Raw genomic sequence first — 20,487 nt, 5'->3', positions numbered from 1 at the left:
TGCTCCATGGCTATTGGACAAGGCTGACTTTGCGTGCATATTTACAGCGCCATCTCTACGAAGCATACAAGGAACCTACAGAAATGCACTTAAACCTAATCTTCGGCGACATCGAGCGAACACCTTAATCACTAAGCTACCCCACCGCCCCTTCAATGAGAATGGATGTACCTAACAGGAGAGAGAAACACGATGAAGAACAACAACTGGAGTAAGTAGATTGCATAGATGATGGAGAAGCACCCATTACTGCGGATTAGTTGCGGAAGATTGCGGAACACCATCAGCGAAAGTTGAGAAAACTCGAGAGAATCCAGTTGTCTTCTTGCTCTGATGAACTCCTCCACAGTATCTGGGCAGTAGGTGCCGTTGTAGGCGGTAGTTGGAATACTGGAGCTTCCAGCCACCGTAACATCATCAATGTACACATCCATCGTGATCCTCGCCCGAATTTGATGAGAAGGCGTTCTTTAGTCGGTACGTTACAAGTAATGTAAGTAATAGGAGTAACTTAGCAGAGTAGATATGTTTCCTATTCATTGACACACATAAGTTTGCACCCAAACGATAAATCAGGGTTTAAAAATTATGAACACGATATATCATGTCGTATGTCTTTGAAATTAATGATTATTGTAAAAATCAAGAATCTTGAAAAGGTATTATCTTCCCCCTGTAAGCTTCAGCAATGAAGATTGATGCTTCTTGATAAGTTTAATGAGGAAATATGAGTTTATTATGGTTGTTTGGATAAGGTTAAAAGTAGGGCTGTAACGATGCATCGAACTATCGATGGATTGCCATTGTTGAGTCTCCGATAGCTATTAATCGATGGTAGAAACGAAAACCTATCGATGCATCGATAGTATGTGTGACTATCGATTGTTTAGTAATTGACTTCCGTTGATAAACCTTCACAGCGAAAATACAGGATGTTTGGGCAGATTTGCAGCTTCATTGAGTTTGTTTCACTGTTTATTGATCTGGGTTTTAAGTTTCTTGTCAGTTATTCAAAGAGTCTGAAACTACTTCAACTTCTATTTTTATTCAATATAAACTATACATTCATTTGGAGAAATGACTTCAAATGAGACAATTCAAGGAGAAAAACACAATTGCAATAGTATTTCAATAGCTGGTCACAATAGACCATCACTATCGCAATGGTATGTTGCAATAGACTATCGCTATCGCAATGGTATGTTGCAATAGACTATCGCTATCGTAATGGTATGTTGCAATAGACTATCACTATCGCTATCGCAATGGTATGTTGCAATAGACTATCGCTATCGTAATGGTATGTTGCAATAGACTATCGCTATCGTAATGGTATGTTGCAATAGACTATCGCTATCGTAATGGTATGTTGCAATAGACTATCGCTATCGCATGGTATGTTGCAATCGACTATCGCTATCGCAATGGTATGTTGCAATAGACTATCACTATCGCAATGGTATGTTGCAATAGACTATCGCTATCGCACGGTATGTTGCAATAGACTATCGCTATCGCATCGGTATGTTGCAATAGACCATCGCTATCGCACGGTATGTTGCAATAGACCATCGCTATCGCAATGGTATGTTGCAATAGACTATCACTATCGCAATGGTATGTTGCAATAGACTATCGCTATCGCAATGGTATGTTGCAATAGACTATCGCTATCGCAATGGTATGTTGCAATCGACTATCGCTATCGCAATAGTATGTTGCAAGAGACTATCGCTATCGCAATGGTATGTTGCAATAGACTATCGCTATCGTAATAGTTTTTTCCCCCTCAATAGTCAGCCTAGTTAAAAGTATCTTTCAGTCTTACCACTCCTATTCAATTACGCAGTTTGAATGGATGATGATAAATCTGAACGATAGTGTGAATGTTCTCCTCCAAAACGAATGATACGCTGGCAGTATGAATGATAACCTGGTGAAATTGGGTTTAACGTCGTGCTTGAGAATATTCTCTGCTCATATGACGACGTGCATGCGTACGTGTGTATGTGCGGCTGCTTGTACCAGCCAAGACTTCTGCTGGTTTTATAGTGCTAGCCCACTGGAGATACCACACATGCCGCAGGAAGCATAAATACTCCGAGCACAGACCAGTCCTTGTTGTACCCATTAATGCTGAGCGCCAGGCAGGGACCAACAAGTACCATATTTTAACGTCTTTGGTATGACGCGGTCGGGGATCGAACTCATGACCTTCCGCTCTCCCGATGGACGCTTCTAACCACTACACCACGGAGGCGGTCCTAAAATCATTGAAGGTAGCCGACGTGTGCATTTTAAACGTCTTCATTGTATTTTGCAACGTTTTGGTAAAGGTTTTGATTGGGGAAAAGCATCTAACATCGGCATTGCTGTGACACTATGAATGAGATCAAATGTATCCCCACATGTCAAGAGCATAGGGTGGCGTACCTGTGTCCTTAGTGAAGACATCCCAGGTTTGAATGTAGGCTCGGAGTAGAGGTAACACCTTCTAGGGCCTTCACTCTTGTACAAACTGCTGAAGCTAGCCGAGGCAACACATCACAGATCCAATGATATTCTGGCACTCTTAATCAGCCAAAGTCTGCAGAATAAACAAATAGATATCAGCTTTTACACATTACGGAAATGTTATACATCCAATTAGTGGCAATGATTATGCAGAGGTTACATCAAATTTCGAGTGGCCACGACCAAACGACTGACTGAGGTTGGCTTTACGTCGCTTTTAGCAATATTCCAGCAACATCACGGCGGGGACACGCACCAGAAATGGGCTTCACACATTGTACCCATGTGGGATTCGAACCCGGGTCGGTCTTCGGCGTGACGGGCCAACGCTTTAACCACTAGACTACCCAACCGCCCCTAACGACCAAACGATGTTGGTGCATATTGGTAGCTGGGATAGAAACAAATTAATTACCATTACCCGGAAGTGAGTGAAGAGTTTGGTTTTACGCCGCACTCCAGCAGTATTCCAGCTATAGAGCGGCGGTCTGTAAAATTATCGCGTCTGGAACAGACAATCTGGTGATCAACAGCATAAGCATCGATGTATGCAATTGGAATAATAAGATGTGTAAACCAAGTTAGCGAGTCTGACCACCCGATCACGTTAGTCGCCTCTTACGACAAGCATGGGTTACAAAATACAAATTCTGACCCTGACGTTCACGGGTCCAATTACCTGGTAAAGAGTCTAAGAATCCCAGTGCTGTATGAACATTGTCAATCGGTTCCTGAACACGACGGATATAGTGACGTCAAAATATCACTTGCATGTTATATCAGGTGAGCTAATTCGAAATTAGTGTCACTGTAATGGCATTCTAGGGTTATTACAAGATTGGTCCAATAATCTCTAACAAATCATTTTTGTTACATTCATTTTTAACTCATAAATATTATTACTTCTTTGTGTGCAAGCCAATTTAGCTGGTGTTTTGGTAACATTTCTGTTTCCCATCAGAGAAATGGTCAACATCATCCTACAAATAACACGAGACTACTAGGCCACCATTTAGCTGATTCAAAAGGTCCCTGTGAAGCTATTCTAAACAAATGCAAAAGTAGTAATTCGAACTCTTCTAGTCTCATTACTGTCAGTTCAACAAACTAATTTCAATAGTGGTTTGGTTCATAAAAATCATTTCAAAGGAATGTGCCATTGCAAAGGAGAAATACTGCGAGTTACTACTTTTGATTTGTATTAAGATAGTGACTGGATGATTTTCGGATGTGTCATTAAATACAAGATACATGCATGACATTACAGGAACACAATGATGAAGGATCTATACTGTGTAGGCCAACATACCACGAGAGCAAAAACTAACCTTTAGCATATTCAAACATCTGGAACCAGACGATTGGGTGTTTCTTCTTCCCCATAGGATGCGTCCGGCCGCAAGCAGCTCCTAGCCGAAGATCGCTGTTGCAGGTTTCGACCAGGTCAAGAACGCTCATGTCATTAAACTGCATATCAGCATCTGTCGCCAGGATATACGTCCTGTCGTCGTATGTCGGTGTTAACTGGGACAGATCCAACTCTGTGTTATCCTTAGATATTGTGGCTATCTTCTCATCAGAGGCAAACTCCAGCATATTGAGATCCCTCGCTGAGCCCTGATGTCTGGACAGACTAGGCGCATGACTAGTGAGGCTGAGTCCGATGTAAATTCCGGCAGCCATTTCGGTGGCAGCAACTCGTTTTCATCGGGGATATAAGCAGGGTTGACTTTAGAAACAGAAAAAAATCAGTTGATATAAAACTCGTGTAGGAAGCAGAAGGAAAAGACTGTGCTGGGTCTCCCATCATCACCCACTGCTCTGGCTTCCAGTTTGAGAAGAAGTTTCAGACATATAAATTGGCGTGGTCTTCCCAAAGGATATTCAGCAGAGACCAAATTGGCGTAGCTGTTGCTTTGTAGAAGGAGGGTAGGTAGATCTTCCATTACTATAGTCTGCAGCCTTCACCTGGTATCTTTGACTGGAGGTCTCCAGACATGTCATCTCCAGTTTCAATCCCTTGATCGGGAACTGTATGCCGAACCACACTTACTGTGTATCGATCTCTTCTCTTGTTCCTCATCTTGATCCTTTTGAGGTTTTCAAGAAGGGACCTGATCTGCATGATCATCTGCGTGTACTTCGTAGGTCCTACCTCCTTCTTCAGCTTGATCTGATGCTGTATGTCAGCGATCTGAGTTGTCATCTTGATACGGTAATCCATGATATAATTCATGTACATCACTTGACTCCAGCGTTTCTTGGCCTTAACAAATGTAGGATCTTTGAGATGAACAAACAATGGCATACCACCGGGAAGGACGCATGAGATTGCAGACCGTAAGGAGTTTTTGTGTATGCTTCCATCTGACCGACCGACAGCCAGGCAGTTCTGTACCAAAGCCATAAGTTGAAGAGCGAATTCTTTCAGTGTTAATCCGTCAGCGCCATTATCGAGGAATATGTGGGCTTCTATGTATATTTTCTTCTTTTTAAGGCGTTGAGATTTTGATATTTTGGCAAGACTTTTTAGCAGTTGTTCCATCTCATAATCAGCCTCTCTGTACATAGTTGTACACATGAACACCCGGCTTCTTCCGTTTCCGTTCAATCCTGTCTCGCGGAACATCAAAGGACACGGATAATAGTTTAGAAGAGAGTGTTGGTCGAAGAACACAGCACTGTAGCCAAAGGTGATGAAATTCTCGTGTTCTGGTTTGAAGAAAGTATCAGCTGGTATAAAGTAGTTCCTTCTCATGATAAGCATAGGAAGAAGCCATAATAGGATGACAAATCCAGCAACGATCAAACTTTCCTCTGACATTGGACACACATCCACACTCAACGTGAGGTAGATACCATCGAAACAGTTCAGAATGTAAATGACTGATGCAATTGTTGTGGACAAGATGGATGGGATGAGAATACCGGACCATGTCGTGGTATAGTAGGCGGAGATTCGGGTCAAGGCATACGTCAGCAGGCCTGCACAGCAGTTAACTGCAAGGACGGACATTAAGACACGGCTCTCACCCAGCGATGTTATCCCATCCCATAGGAACTTTGGTGAATCATATATATCGACTTTACCGCCCATAGGAATCACAGCCATCGAGAATATTCCCAGGGATACGATTCTTACAAAGGACAGGAGAAGAGAGATGTTGTATCGGACGGGTTCCGACGGGCATTCTGCTTGAAATATATAAACTTTGATTGGCTGGCTCCACACTACAGAAAGGGCGAGAACTGCTGCGATAAGGGCGACAACTCTTGGCATTTCCGTTATGTCAAGGATGATCAGGAGGCAGGCTGACAGGATGAATATGCTGATTCCGAAAATGGCCGCCACACTGTGCAGGACTCGCGACACGAAAGATGGTGACGGCGCGTTGTGGTTTGGCAGGAAGTTTCGTGTCTGAAATAAATGTGCAATGATTACTATTAGCATGAAAATCAAACGTCTGTTTATTTTTATGATTGATTTTGAAAACGTAACGGTTATATAATAATGCCATACAGCTTGTTGTTCTTTCGCACTCCATCGCCTCCATTTCATGCAAACTGATAAAGAAAACACCATGTACATTTTGACATCACAACACATGCGACATAATTTAAAAAGCAGAGTCGATTTGTCGTAATCATATCAACACTTCAGTGAATTACAGATGTCACAAATATATTTGCAACATGTGCTTTTCAACGTGAAGTATATCCTTCCTATTGTTCCCAAACATATCAGCCGTTTTCAGCTATGTTTCTATATACAGAGGCTGTCTATGTAGGTTCCAAACACAATTATGTGTTTGCGGATCGTTTGTTATAACCATTTTGAACCATTGATGACACGTATGTCGTCATCAGGTTTGCGTCTCTATGACTATGATTACAAAAGCTAATGACTTAGTGGGAAACATTACATACTCTCTTTTCTTATGGATATTGAAAGGGCTTTCTTATCTTTATTGCATTGAAATAAGGGTGCCTTCGTCAAGAATACACTGACTGAATGAGTTTGGTTTTACGCCGCTTTTAGCAATATTCCAGCAACATCACGGCGGGGGACACCAGAAATGGGCTTCACACATTGTGCCCATGTGGGGATTCGAACCCGGGTCTTCGGCGTGACGAGCCAACGCTTTAACCATTAGGCTACCCCACCGCCCCTCGTCAAGAATACAAGTGGTGGAAAGCATCAACAACGATCCACTGCGACGACGTGAACGCGTTTATCATGAGGCTATTCTATCTTCACCCATTCGATTTTGAACACAATAAAGAAACAACACGTTCTCAGAAACTAAACCACCAGGCTGTCGAGAAAGGAAACTGCAAAGCTGTCTGTTCCAAAAGGTCTCCAGTTGTATGCTTGTGTCAGGCTTCAAATGGTTTACAAAGGTGGGACTTCACAGCAGTTGGCAAATCAGGAAACCCTCATTCCTTCCCCATTTAAGCTAAGTTTAGCAATTTATCAGCAAGACATGTAATTCATGTTGCCTTTGGCTTGACTCTCACGCCTTCGCTAAGCTATGTACACACTGTACAGGCAGATGGGCTAATATTTGCAGCATGGTTATCCCCTTACTTCAAAGAACAGGTTTGATCTGAACATCCTAGTTTTTCGAGTAGGCCTCGTTATCCATGTCAGTGGAGAAACTACAACGACCCTTGTGATTCAGAAGAGAAGAATGAGACTGTTTGAATGTGGTTTAAATTATTTCCGACGTTCTCTTCTTTTTAGAGATTTGACACAAATGCATCTGGATGTGTTGATTCAGACAAGCGTGAGCTTCCTGGAGTGTTTTACCGCAAGTTTGGAAATAACTCGATTACAATGACTTAATCAGAGACCGCCTCCGTGGTGTAGTGGTTAGAGCGTCCGCCCGGAGTGCAGAAGGTCTCGGGTTCCATCCCCGACCGAGTCATACCAAAAAGACGTTAAAACATGGTACTTGTTGGTCCCTGCCTGGCGCTCGGCATTAATGGGTACAACAAGGACTGGTCGGCTCGGAGACAGTATAATGTGTCTGAGTGGGGTATTCATGCTTCACTGCGGCATGGTATCTCAGTGGGCTAGCACTATAAAACCAGCTTAAGTCTGGGGTAGTGCAAGCAGCCGCACATACACATACACACGCATGCACGTCGTCATATGAGCGAAATATTCTCAAGCACGACGTTAAACCCAATTCCACCACCACCACCACCACTTACTATATGCAGTTGCTTTGAAATAATGGTAAATACGAGAACAGGTTACAGAATGGATTCAGAGTATGTCTGTGACTATTCTTTCTCTGGTTTAAGGATCTTATCGATATTTCGTTTCCGATCAACCTTACTCACTCAAACTAACCGAAATTGACCCGTGTCACTACACTCAATATCTTATTTTTTATTTTTGTCTTAGTAGAATAGGGACAAACGTTTTCCTTTTCCGCGCAGAGCTAGAATTAACCGCGTTAGATTGCATTTTGAACCGAGCATGCTTTTTTGCAGAAACCCGTTGAGGTATTACAGGGCTCCAGATAATATTTCATGATCAGGAGTACGTACTCCTTACTTTTTTCAGTATAGGAGTACTGGAAAACAATAAAGGTACATTTAGAGTACTGAATGGATTTAATGGAGTATCAGTAATCTTGTGTTTTGTCTCATATATGCACCACAACATTGCTACTCTTGTGTAAACAGGTCAATAAACAATAAAACAATACTTTTTTCAGATAAATACGTCTGTAAATGATTCTAAGACCGTACACCATTGCTGTGGTGCGTATCTGCTACGCTTTCTAAATTATTTCCTACCGTATCTTGGATATATTTTTAGCCGTACATACGCCGATGCGACCCTTATCTGGGCCCTGCGGTAGTATTATTGTGTATTAGCGTGGTCAGGTAACGCCCAATTCAGCAATATTCCAGTTGTATAGAAGCCGTAATAACCGAGTGATTGATATCATGAGCAGATATTGATATCACAAACAATGAGTGAGTAAATTAAGATTTATAGTCACATCAGCAAAATTGACGTAAATTGCAATACGTAAATTGTAATAATTTTAGTTGCGTCAGTTTTTATTACAATTTACGTTTTTATTACAATTTACGTCGTAACATGGCATCTGATGTTGGAGTTTAATATGCATGTCAACGTTTGTTAACATCGGCTGTGGACTAGCGTTAGCTGGTCACGCCGAAAGCCCGGGTTCGCCTCCCGTCATGGGTACAGCGTGTGAAGCAAGGCCCCCAGCACCTGTAATCGACTGTAAGTGGGTTAAGTCACGGCCTGTCTGACTACCGGATGAATGAGACTTGCTGTACAAGCTCAAATTCAACATCGTTGCACAATGTCAGTAAACAGAGCTTCCTCGACGGGTGGCACGGCGACAACACCAACGCTGTCTCACGCTGAGTGGCTGTCTGAGCGAGTAACACACCACCCCCGGGCCAGTGGAGGGGGGAGAAATCCACCACTTAGCTAAATAAGACGACACCGCATGCTGCACACACGTAACGGTTAATCCCTAAAGTCACTTAAATCAACAATAAAGCTGTTTAATGAGTTAACGGACCTCTTTTTAAAAAAATTAAAAACGCTTTTTGTTAATAAAAGAGATACTTGAAATTGGCGCTGCTGTGTGATTTAGTTTTTACCTGAACCATCTGAACTTACAACTGAGGTGTTGCATTCCCTAAGATATAAAAGATTACGGGAATCCGGTTAACGATTAAGTCAGCATACAGTTTATGTACAGTAAAGATTAGAAAACCTGCCACTTGTACACCTACTTTTCCAGTGTTATTTAATTGCCTTAATTTTTATTTTTATTGCATATTTTAAAGGCCGAAGGATTAACTTTGTGGTTAAAGAGTTCGCTCGTCACACAGAAGGCCCGGAGACCCGCTCCACAAAACGATCGTAGCGCTACGACTGTCGCAGTTCCTATGGTTTATCATGATATTCGTAGGGCAACGATGACATAGTTAGGTTGGGACCATCATGGGTACCAGGCGTGAACCCTTCCACGTGTCCCTTTCTTTGAAATTGCTGGCAATATTGCCAAGAGCGGTGTCAGGCCATATTCTAACCCATTCATTCTTTTGCATATACCAAATATCACATTAACCTCTCCACAATGCGTAAAATCGTCAATACAATTTGCAAGAAACACTTTCTTTCAAATATAACGGTATTCATGACGGTCCAGGTCCAACATCAGCGACCTGGGATGTAATTACTGGGACTTCACAGGTATAGAGGAAAGGATGTTACATATAGAGATCTTTGTGTGCAGTTGCTGTGTTTCGCAATTCTGGAGATACTGCACCAAACAACGTTCCCAGTCATGCCATGCGTGTATTGACTCCATTGCAAACATTAGAACCCCTTCTAAAGGAGATTTGAATCGTGGCACCGTCTTACCCTTAGCGAGAAGCGAGTACATTGGAGAGGAAGGTTTGGTAATTCGGACACATTTTTATGCCAAGTGGTTTTTTTAGCACGCAAGTATTTTCATCAAAATTACTTAAGTTATCCAAAATGCTAGACATGGTGGTGGACACTTTCAATTTGGCTCCTCGAAGACAAGAATGATACCCAATGGAATTCCCTGCTTTCACTTGTACAATACGTTACAGTGTCTTTTTGGTGAAAACCTGACTTGCCTTAACGAACACTTTGGTCCATTTCTAAAAGCTTCTATTAAACACATGCTCGTAACATATTCGGAACTGTACCATTGGCTCTGATCTTAGCAGAGATTTCTTGTCGCTTCTATTTCGATCACATTGACCCTTTCAAACACGCGACTGAACGCATTTTTTGCAGTACACCCAGGCTGTCCAGAGATGAGGTGAGGTGAAATTGGGTTTTACGTCGTGCTTGAGAATAGTTCGCTCATATGACGACGGGCATGCGTGTGTATGTGTATGTGCGGCTGCTTGTACTAGCCCAGACTTAAGCTGGTTTTATAGTGCTAGCCCACTGAGGTACCATGCCGCAGTGAAGCATGAATACCCCACTCAGACACATTATACTGACTCCGAGCTGACCAGTCCTTGTTGTACCCATTAATGCCGAGCGCCAGGCAGGGACCAACAAGTACCATATTTTAACGTCTTTTGGTATGACGCGGTCGGGGATCGAACCCGCGACCTTCCGCTCTCCGGGTGGACGCTCTAACCACAACACCACGGGGGCGATCGCTGTCCAGAGAACCCCAGCCAGCCTGTATTTGACAGATACTAAGACAGATACTAAGACAGATGAGAAGACAGATACTAAGACGCTTACCGTGGATCTCTTCCACTGCTCGATGAGTACCTGCAGGAACAGCAGGACGTTCATCAAGGGTAGGACCAGGTAGCCTGGGAGCTGGGGGGAGACCTCCAGGGTGAAGAACGCCAGGGCCGCTGACTCCAGGACTGTCGTGAACATGCCCTGTGAAACAGTAAGAGGCACTGTACGACAACAGTAATAATAATTGGTATTGTATACAGCGTTGTTTTCATCTGTTGCAGGTGCAGACTATTTCTAAGTCAAAGCGTCATTACGTAAGTGAGTGCGTGCGTGCATTTAGTTATCGCCCTTTTTAGCAATATTCCAGCAATATCACGGCGAAGGACGCCAGAAATGGGCTGTACACATTGTACCCATGTGGGAAACCGAATACGAGTTTTTGGTATGACGAACGAACACTTTCACCACAAGGCTAACTCACCGTCCTCAAAGCATCGTGTGTCTTACGATCATTTTACCCATCAACCATCATTTATAACACATATGGTCGTTGTATCTGTCATATGACAGCGTGTGGCTAAACGTTGATGGAAAGCTCGTTGTACGTTAGCTACCCTGGGGAAATCCATTGCAGACATAGAGCAATCTGCGTTTATAAAGAGTGAGTGAGTGATTGAGTGAGTTTAGTTTTACGCCGCACTCAGCAATATTCCAGCTATATGGCGGCGGTCTGTACATAATCGAGTCTGGACCAGACAATCCAGTGATCAACAGCATGAGCATCGATCTGCTCAATTGGGAACCGATGACATGTGTCAACCAAGTCAGCGGGCCTGACCACCCGATCCCGTTAGTCGCCTCTTACGACAAGCATAGCTGCCTTTGGTGGCAAGCCTGGGTTGCTGAAGACCTGTTCTACCCCGGATCTTCGCGGGTCGCGTTTATAACGAACAAGTTTGTAAGGAATTGATGGATATTGCCAATTCTTTTCTGTACGTATTTTCATACAATATCAAAACTATGGCCAAAGGCCTCAGAAAAGTTTTAATAATGATACCATCTAACGATCACATAATGACTTACGATAAATATGATTTTGCACGGAGGCCATCTTGCTAGTCGACCTTTGACCGCAAAGGAACTGCCCCAGATGATTCGGAGAAAGGTGACAATCTCAGGGACAAGCAAGACGAAAAATAATGCTGCATACCTGAAACCAGAGCACGATGCATGTAGCAGAGCTATGCTAAAAATATTGTTAATCGTATTTGTAAATGATACCTGAATCGCAAAAATATACTGAAAGTGTACGGATTCAAGTGGTGCGAAATTAATGCTCACGCGCATAGTATTATACCAATAAATGTGATGTTTCATGTTCAATGACAGGAAAGGATAACTAGCTCAATATATAATTGTAACATTTAATGGCGAAAAGGTAAAAGTGATTATGAAAAGAGCTATCAACTCGCGCTCCGCGTAATTATGTAAAACTGTCATTGTACTGGTGGCCTCAGAGCCATAAATATGAATTAATTCTGTGTGTTTATTTGCATGTCACACATAAAGACTGTTCAGGACCTGGACGTACCACTGTTTGCCATCAGACTGTTGTTTCAAGGCCAAGAGATACAGGAAGGAGGTCTTCAGGGACGTGAAGAAGCCCACGCCCACCAAACACAACGCACATGCCAACAGCACCTGAAAATAAACCATTTCCATTCAAGTACGTTGGCAACAATCAGTATCAGAAAGCGCCAGATGTTGGAATATCAGAGCTGGAGACTAACGCTTGCAGGCGTTCTCCCACCTCGTAAAGGTCTCGGTTCGATTCTCTTCATTCCTACAATGTGGGAATTTCCCACTGTTGCTGAAATATTGCTGAAGTAATGGCTCAGTTTCAGAGCTACTTATCGAAATTTTGTCTTCATCTAACTAGTTCTTCCTAATGAGTGAGTGAGTTTAGTTTGACGCCGCTTTTAGCAATATTCCAGCAATATAACGGCGGGGACACCAGAAAATGGGCTTCACACAATGTGCCCATGTGGGGAATCGAACCCGGGTCTTCGGCGTGACGAGCAAACGCCTTAACCATTAGGCTACCCCACCGCCCTTAGCTCTTCCTAAATAACAACTGTCTTCGCAGATGTCGACACTAACGCTCTTGGACTCAAAGGGTGAATCATAAAGATCAGTACCAAATACGTGTAGATGTACCCCGATTATATCTATTAAAACACGTTCTGTGGAAATGGCGAGTGCTACCGGTATATGCATACCTTTTCGAGAACACCAAGTGTATCATTGTAAGTGACACATTTACACAACTATCACCACTAAAATGTTTTTTTTCGTCCTATGGAATCTGTCGCCGGATAATTGAGACTGGTAAATAATGACGTTGATGTTTATACTTTAAATTGGTATATTTTACGGTGTCGTTGCTAAACGACGGTGACTAGCCTAATAGAAAGACGAAGACCTGGGTTCGATTCCTTCCAACAATGACAACTCTGTAATGTCGCCTTAAGCGGACCAGGATCACCTCACTGTGACTCTATGAGAACGTCATTCTAAATGTGGAATAAGTAGATAGTTTAACAACACATTCTACCAAAAGTCCAGGTTATTTCGTATTTTACAATGGCAATGACCCTTGTCCAGTTCATTATACTGGAGCAAAGACACCTACGCCTGCTACAGTGTCAATGCACGCGTCATCTACTTCCGCATATGTAACAGGGCGCGTGTACAGAGGAAGGGTAAATACAGGTGTAATCTGTCTGACGTCATTTGAACTCCCCCTCCCTCCCACCCACTACAGCGTATATGTTACTGTGGACACTTACGAGAGTTCACCGCAGAGTAAAACCACAATGTATATTTATTCTGTCTGTCGTCTCTAAATGCCAAAACTTTTTCCAGCCTATTCTGTCTCGTTTAACGCCGCTCTCTGCAATATTCAACCTATATGACGGCGGTCAATAAATCGAAACTGGACAAGGCAAGCCAGTGACTGACAACATGGGCTTCGACCGACGCAGTTACGATAACGTGTAATCGACCAAGTTTGACCACTCAATCCATTTATTCACCTCTTACTACGAGCCCAGATTGCTGGGGCCTATATTCTTACCTGGGATCCCTATGGCTTTCGACTGAGAAGGTGAATTAGGTTTAACGATATTTTAAACAATATGATGGTTAAAATACATTGGTCTATTAATAGATGACCGCTTATCTCGAATTTCTGATTACTCGAGCTAGTTTGGGTGACACCAAAGACTTCGAGATTACGTTGTTTCGAAAATTGTGGATAAATATTTACGTGTATATCAAACAGTGTAATTCATCTTCTCGCCAACACATTTGGATGACCCCGTACTTGTAGTACAATGAGACTCGTTAATGCAAAGTCCAGGGCCTAGATTTTTGAAGCTCTCTTAGCGCTAAGATAGTCGTAAATTAATGTTAGTGTATTGCACTTACGACTATCTTAGCGCTAAGAGCGCTTCGAAAATCTAGGCCCTGAGATATGTGTACAACAAACTACGGTAATACCGAGTGAGTAAGTGAGTGAGTGAGTGAGTGAGTGACTTTGGTTGTACACCGCTTTGAACAATAGTCCAGCAATATCACGGAGGGGGACACCAGAAATGGGTTTCACACATTGTACCATGTGGGGAATCGAGCCCGGGTCTTCGGCGTGACGAGCAAAACGGTAATAACGAGCTCGAACGGACCACTAATTATAGTTTCGTCATAACCGTATAGTTCGTTTTACGCAATTCGACCAAAATATACAGCATGTGGTTGGGAGCAAATCCACAGTTCGTTATAAACGTATATTACTGTGCTTCGCATTATACACACTGGAGATGGCGGATTGAGGCTGGAATGACGTAACAATCGACTGATAGCGCTTAAACGAGATTATTACGTTGCGCAATACGTCGAGATGCTAGATTTCGAAATATCAAGGTTTGATTGCACATCCGTTGTCCAGCCTCAATTTAGACTGCATCTATATTCGGCCTCGCTCTTTTGTTCACGATACACTGGCGGGAGTGTCTAACTAATTGATAGGAGTTTGTCAAGGATTATCATGGACCCGCTGGCTGTACCGTGGGATGAGGCTGGCTCTCAATGGAGCTGGAGTATCAGAAAATGATGCGCTGCTTGATGATCGACTCTGAAGTCCTTCACTTCGATATATGCTTGAGGTGTCATTTACTTGTATGAGCAGTCCCGTGACTTTGATTAAGGGAGTCAGCGAGTCAGCGTAAAACTAAACTCACTAATTAACACTCTCTCTCGTCTTGAGTCTTATACGTATACCCAGCGTATGTACATCAGCGATATAAAGTCTTATACGGTAAACTAAGCTTATAGCTAGGACCAAGGGGCCACTAATTACAGTTCATTATGATCCTCGTTCGTTGTATGCATTTAGAATAACCAAATATCTGACGATGAACAGAAATGTTAAACAGTCTATGAATGTCAAATTACGTGGTACATCAAACTCTACATGTCGTAACTTGTGACCAGTCTTCGTGGCGATTTGCCTTTTTCTGTATACGCAAGTGTACATATTTTAAAGTAGTGTCAGTCTGATCGGTACACTGAACGCTTACTCATTGTTTTGAATTTGTAATTTTGTTTGAATTGAAGGAGATGAGTTCGGTGAATGAGCTGGATATTCTACCATTTACAGTCCTCAAAATTCTGCACGATACAGGTACTAACTTCGTTATTGGGACAACAGATGAAATCCTTTCCGTTTCCTAAATAAAATCGACAAAACCCTTTCCGTTTCGGAAAATAATACCTTTTTCCATATGCATAAGAAGCGTATCAGAGTCGAATGTGTGATCCTGGCTATATCTAGGGTATGTGCTTAAGAATTAACAAGAGTCAGCGATGATACCAGTTGAATTTTGTTATAATTTTGAATGTCCTGTATGGAAATAACAATATATGTCTCTTGTCTTTTCTACGTCTGTGGAAATATAAGTAAATACGCCGTCGTGTTTTACAAAATTCGCAAAATGTCTGCATTTAAAGTTATTGTAGCAAGCATAATGGGCATGTATTCACTTGGATGGATGGATGGATGGATGGATATACCTTTCACTACAGCTTCAGTTAGGAACATCTAACTGACTGACTGAGTGAGTTTGGTTTTACGCCGCTTTTAGCAATATTCTAGCAACATCACGGCGGGGGACACCAGAAATGGGCTTCACACATTGTACCCATGTGGGGATTCGAACCCGGGTCTTCGGCGTGACGAGCCAACGCTTTAACCCTTAGGCTACCCCACCGCCCCAGGAACATCTAACTACTTTCATTACAACATCCACCAAGCACTGTTATTGTTAACTGTCCTACATGAAGATGCTTTTGTTTTCAAGAACGCCAGTTTTTTCAGCCCCATCTCAACCCAGATCAAATAAACACATTCCCCACTTTACACAACGTAACTATTGGCGGAGGCCATGTTGATTATTTGTCATTAAAGCCATCTTACAGCTAGCTCGGTCAGTGAGGAACTCCACAGTTGGGTCAGACTCCTGGCTCTGTAGAACCAATGTCAGTGTTAATCGTGACAGTTTAAGCTCAATCTAAGAGGTGTTATGACACCTGTATCACCACTGGTGTTTAATCCAGTGATCACGTGATGGGCTGGTATTAGTTTATATCTTAAAGTGCAGGTGTTAGGCCGGTGACGGTTTTGTTGTGCAATTCACTTACTAAAGGGGGATCTCTGCTGGCGAAATGTCACGACTCTCTTCATCAAGGGCATCTTGGGTATCAAAGCATTTATTTCAACATTAAAATACGACCACAGGAGTTGAATCTCGGGCCAAAATGTCAACACCTTTAAATGTATGGAGCCCGTAAGCATACAGATTGAAGCTCCTTGACAATGTGGTTTGCATTGACACCTCGTCATACTTTCCAAATTAGATCCGTTATCTGTTTGTAACGAACAGTGTACTCAGACGACCTCGCTAGGCAAGATAAATGTTTAATTCACAGATCAACATTGATGCTTGGAGTAAAGACAGTATGGCATCGCAAGTGTGACGAGACATATATATGAGACTGGCATAAACTGTGACAATACTGGTTCATACCGTGATAAAATACTGGTATACACTTTGAGACACCACTAATATATACATTACATGAGACAATACTGGTATACACCTTGAGACAACACTAATATATACATTATACGAGACATTACTGGTATACACCTTGAGACAACACTAATATATACATTACATGAGACAATACTGGTATAAACTGTTTGACAATACAGGTTCATACCGTGATACAATACTGGTATACACCTTGAGACACCACTAATATATACATTACATGAGACAATACTGGTATAAACTGTTTGACAATACTGGTTCATACCGTGATACAATACTGGTATACACCTTGAGACACCACTAATATATACATTACACGAGACAATACTGGCATAATCTGTGTGACAATACTGGTTCATACCGTGATGCAATACTGGTATACACCTTGAGACACCACTAATATATACATTACACGAGACAATACTGGCATAATCTGTGTGACAATACTGCTTCATACCGTGATCTAATACTGGTATACACCTTGAGACACCACTAATATATACATTACATGAGACAATACTTGTATAAACTGTTTGACAATACTGGTTCATACCGTGATACAAGGCTGGTATATTATGCATTACAATATGCATCTAGTCTTATAAAGGGTTTATGGAATACCTGATACATGTTTCTGCTTGTGGGGGATCTTTACACAACGCTAGGGACCCAAAATTCATGATTACAGAGACTTGGAGGTGATAGGACTTTGTATTTTTGTGTTTATGTCACAGTTCCAGAACATACAATAGTTTCTGAGACAGGTAGAGCAAAACAATACATCAGAACTAGCACGTAAAACATGTTGACGTGTTTCAGGTCATCCATCAAGCCCAGGTAGGTGTTTTTATGCTGATACAGAAATTGATTAGGTTCACGGAAGGGTTAGCATGCCCTGCATTACTATGCCAGTTCTAGTTGCTTTACTGAATTGATCTTTACTCACTCTCACTCCTGTCACAAAATGACGCTGGTCTCACTCAGAAAGCGTGAAAGTTGCCATATTGTCCAGGGCATGCAACTTGCTTGTATGTTACAAATGGACACTGATGGTGGCAAGAAGTTAGGCAAATAATGAATTGATGGTGGATGAATGTTCAAACAACGTTGTTCAGGGAGGTGTTGGTAGAGGCGACAGAAACAGCCAACATAGATGATTCTCCGACACCTCGCAACAAAAAGCTACCTGTTTGAGTATTTTTACTGACGTTTCATAACACAAGTGTGAAGGATACCAGGGGCGTACCCAGGAAAGTAATGAAGTGTAGGCACAACTGGTCGTGCGAGTGTGCGTAGCGCGAGACTTTAGGGAGGTTTTCCCACCCCTACAAAATGTTCATAAAAAGGGTTGCTCCGGACAGCGTTTCCAGTTATATTTTTCTGAAAAATATTTTTTCCAACTTTTCATAAAAATATGTTTTCATTGGGAACTTACTGAAACTGAACTGATACATCTAGTATTCTATCACATATTTTATTACGTATTAAAGTAAAGACATTATAGCTATTTCAGCAAAAGTCGTTATTCTATTTGGCCATAAAATGTTATGTACCAGCTGATAGATCCATAACATCCCACATGTGAAAGGTTTCTACTATTCCATTATTAAAGATTCACCATGTTTTGAAAAGTATTTATTAGGCATCAGATAACATTTATAAACATTTACTATATTTTAGAACAAGTAATCACAAGTTACCGAGAGAAAAGGGTCGTTGGTCAGACATTCCTCGTGAAGAGAGATTTTGGACATTGTGTAATTCTCAACAAATGTAAAGCATTGGCGAATGAACGTTCTTCTCTTATCAGTGATTATTTTTATAAATTGCCTAACATGTCAAAATATAAGCAACTTGTTGGGAATAATAAGATACATGTCCTGAAAAAACTGTCAAGATTTCTGAATGTTGTGTATGCCAGCTTGTCGTAATTCCTATATAACTATGTGTAAAATGTAACTCGTGTACCACCGTTGGTGGTTCCTTTGAGTAATAAAGTGTAAAGTTATCATAAGATACATGTGTAATTGACCATGACTTACAAACCCCAAGTATTTCCATCAAATTATATATCATTGATATTCCCTCATATATAACTTCATACGTCTTCATTGTAAGGGTAAAGGATGACTTTTACATCGTTTATCGGAAATGACTGCGCGATAATGGATTTCACAAATGTGCCAATGTCGCTTCTTTGAGTGGCATTTTAGAAGTTGGCAAGTACAATACAGACAAACTTTATGGATAAAAACTTCTGTATTTCGTAAATGCAACGTTTCTCATGTAATAAGGAAGTTCTTATTCATAAAGTTTGTGTATGTTGTACCAATGTCGAGTGGATTCAAACCTATACCGTCGATGTGACAAGCGATCGCTTCAACCAGTGTGCCAACCCGACTGCTGTTATACCAAGCTTCAGCAGTAAAGGTACATTAGAGTCACTAAACTTAACCCTGTCTCTATCCAGTGAAGAAACGACTGGATCTCCATGAGCAGTATAGGCAGATTCGGACATGACATTCATTTAACAAATATACTCATTTATATTAGAAGTCAGTTTTCTGAGATTCTGACACATATCACGACATATTGATGACGTTTATAAAAGTTAACCTGAATACATACAATTAACGTTCATCGTGGAGTACATGTTAAAACAGTATTGTTTTTACAACTGTGTGTATAGTTATATAGTCAGTACCGATCCACTTTGTCTTTAAGTATATACGACATGCAGGTGAACTGACCACAAACAGAACTGTGAAATATAGCAAACACAAATGCAACATCAGCTATTGATGAAATTTTTAAACGTTGGGTGAACAGCAACAGAGCGACACTACTTCAACTTAAACGTCATTAAACACAAGGTTGAGTATATCTATCAATGCTAAGTTGTGAGAACGTATTTTATAAAAAGTAAAAAGATACATCAAAGCAAATAAGTGCAAAGTTGTCTTTTAGAAATTTTGTAAACCGTATATCTTTACAGCGGGGGAAATGTTTCACATAGACATGCAATGTAATTCCAAGTATGGATCAGAGTCGACAGAATAATGACTTAAACTAAGACATGGTATGAATTACAAACTTAACATTTTAAGTGCGACAAAAGACCTACCTGGCCAAGTTTCATCTTGGCACGACGCCGTCACGGTTGAGTGCAGTCTCCACTAATTATACTCCAAGTGTTAGAATTATTGCCCTTTGCAACCTCTCTCCAGTATTGTACATACAGACACTCGTAGCGATGTGACTAGCCACTTGGTTCTTTGGTTTCTGTAGTGAGAAAACGAATGCAAAGTTTTAAAACATCAGTGAATGCTGGCGGTTCATTAGGAGTAAATAAAGGTGGAACAGTCTACAGCGATGGCCAGTAGCCCTATCACGGTGTTTAAATTTCACGTTTTAAGGTGAAAACTTCCTATTACGCGGTTCCATTTGGGAGAAGTCTGGCCAATCAGCGTCCAGAGTTTCATGACGGGTTCCGTTAGCCCAGCCCCAAAACAGAAGGGCGGGTTGTTTGTTTGTGTGAAGTCGGTAAAACTGTGTTTA

General features: G+C 41.7%; 1 protein-coding gene across 1 annotated transcript in view; it reads right to left on the bottom strand.

Moving 5' to 3' along the window:
- Positions 1-171: 171 nt before the first annotated feature.
- LOC124264542 overlaps positions 172-20,487 on the bottom strand; it is a gene marked incomplete at its 3' end in the record, with an annotated part of 45,789 nt that continues 25,473 nt past the window's right edge. The window contains 9 exon segments of the mRNA XM_046699291.1: positions 172-383; positions 385-405; positions 407-468; positions 3,843-4,217; positions 4,477-5,932; positions 10,814-10,960; positions 11,843-11,969; positions 12,351-12,460; positions 20,054-20,211. Of these exon segments, the coding sequence (XP_046555247.1) occupies positions 172-383; positions 385-405; positions 407-468; positions 3,843-4,217; positions 4,477-5,932; positions 10,814-10,960; positions 11,843-11,969; positions 12,351-12,460; positions 20,054-20,068 (2,525 nt within the window).

This window comes from Haliotis rubra, unplaced genomic scaffold, assembly GCF_003918875.1.
Source record: "Haliotis rubra isolate DU_JTF1 unplaced genomic scaffold, ASM391887v1 Scf1206, whole genome shotgun sequence".
Classification (NCBI taxonomy): domain Eukaryota; kingdom Metazoa; phylum Mollusca; class Gastropoda; order Lepetellida; family Haliotidae; genus Haliotis; species Haliotis rubra.
Note: the sequence above shows the minus strand (reverse complement) of the source record. Positions and strands in the feature narration are given on the sequence as shown.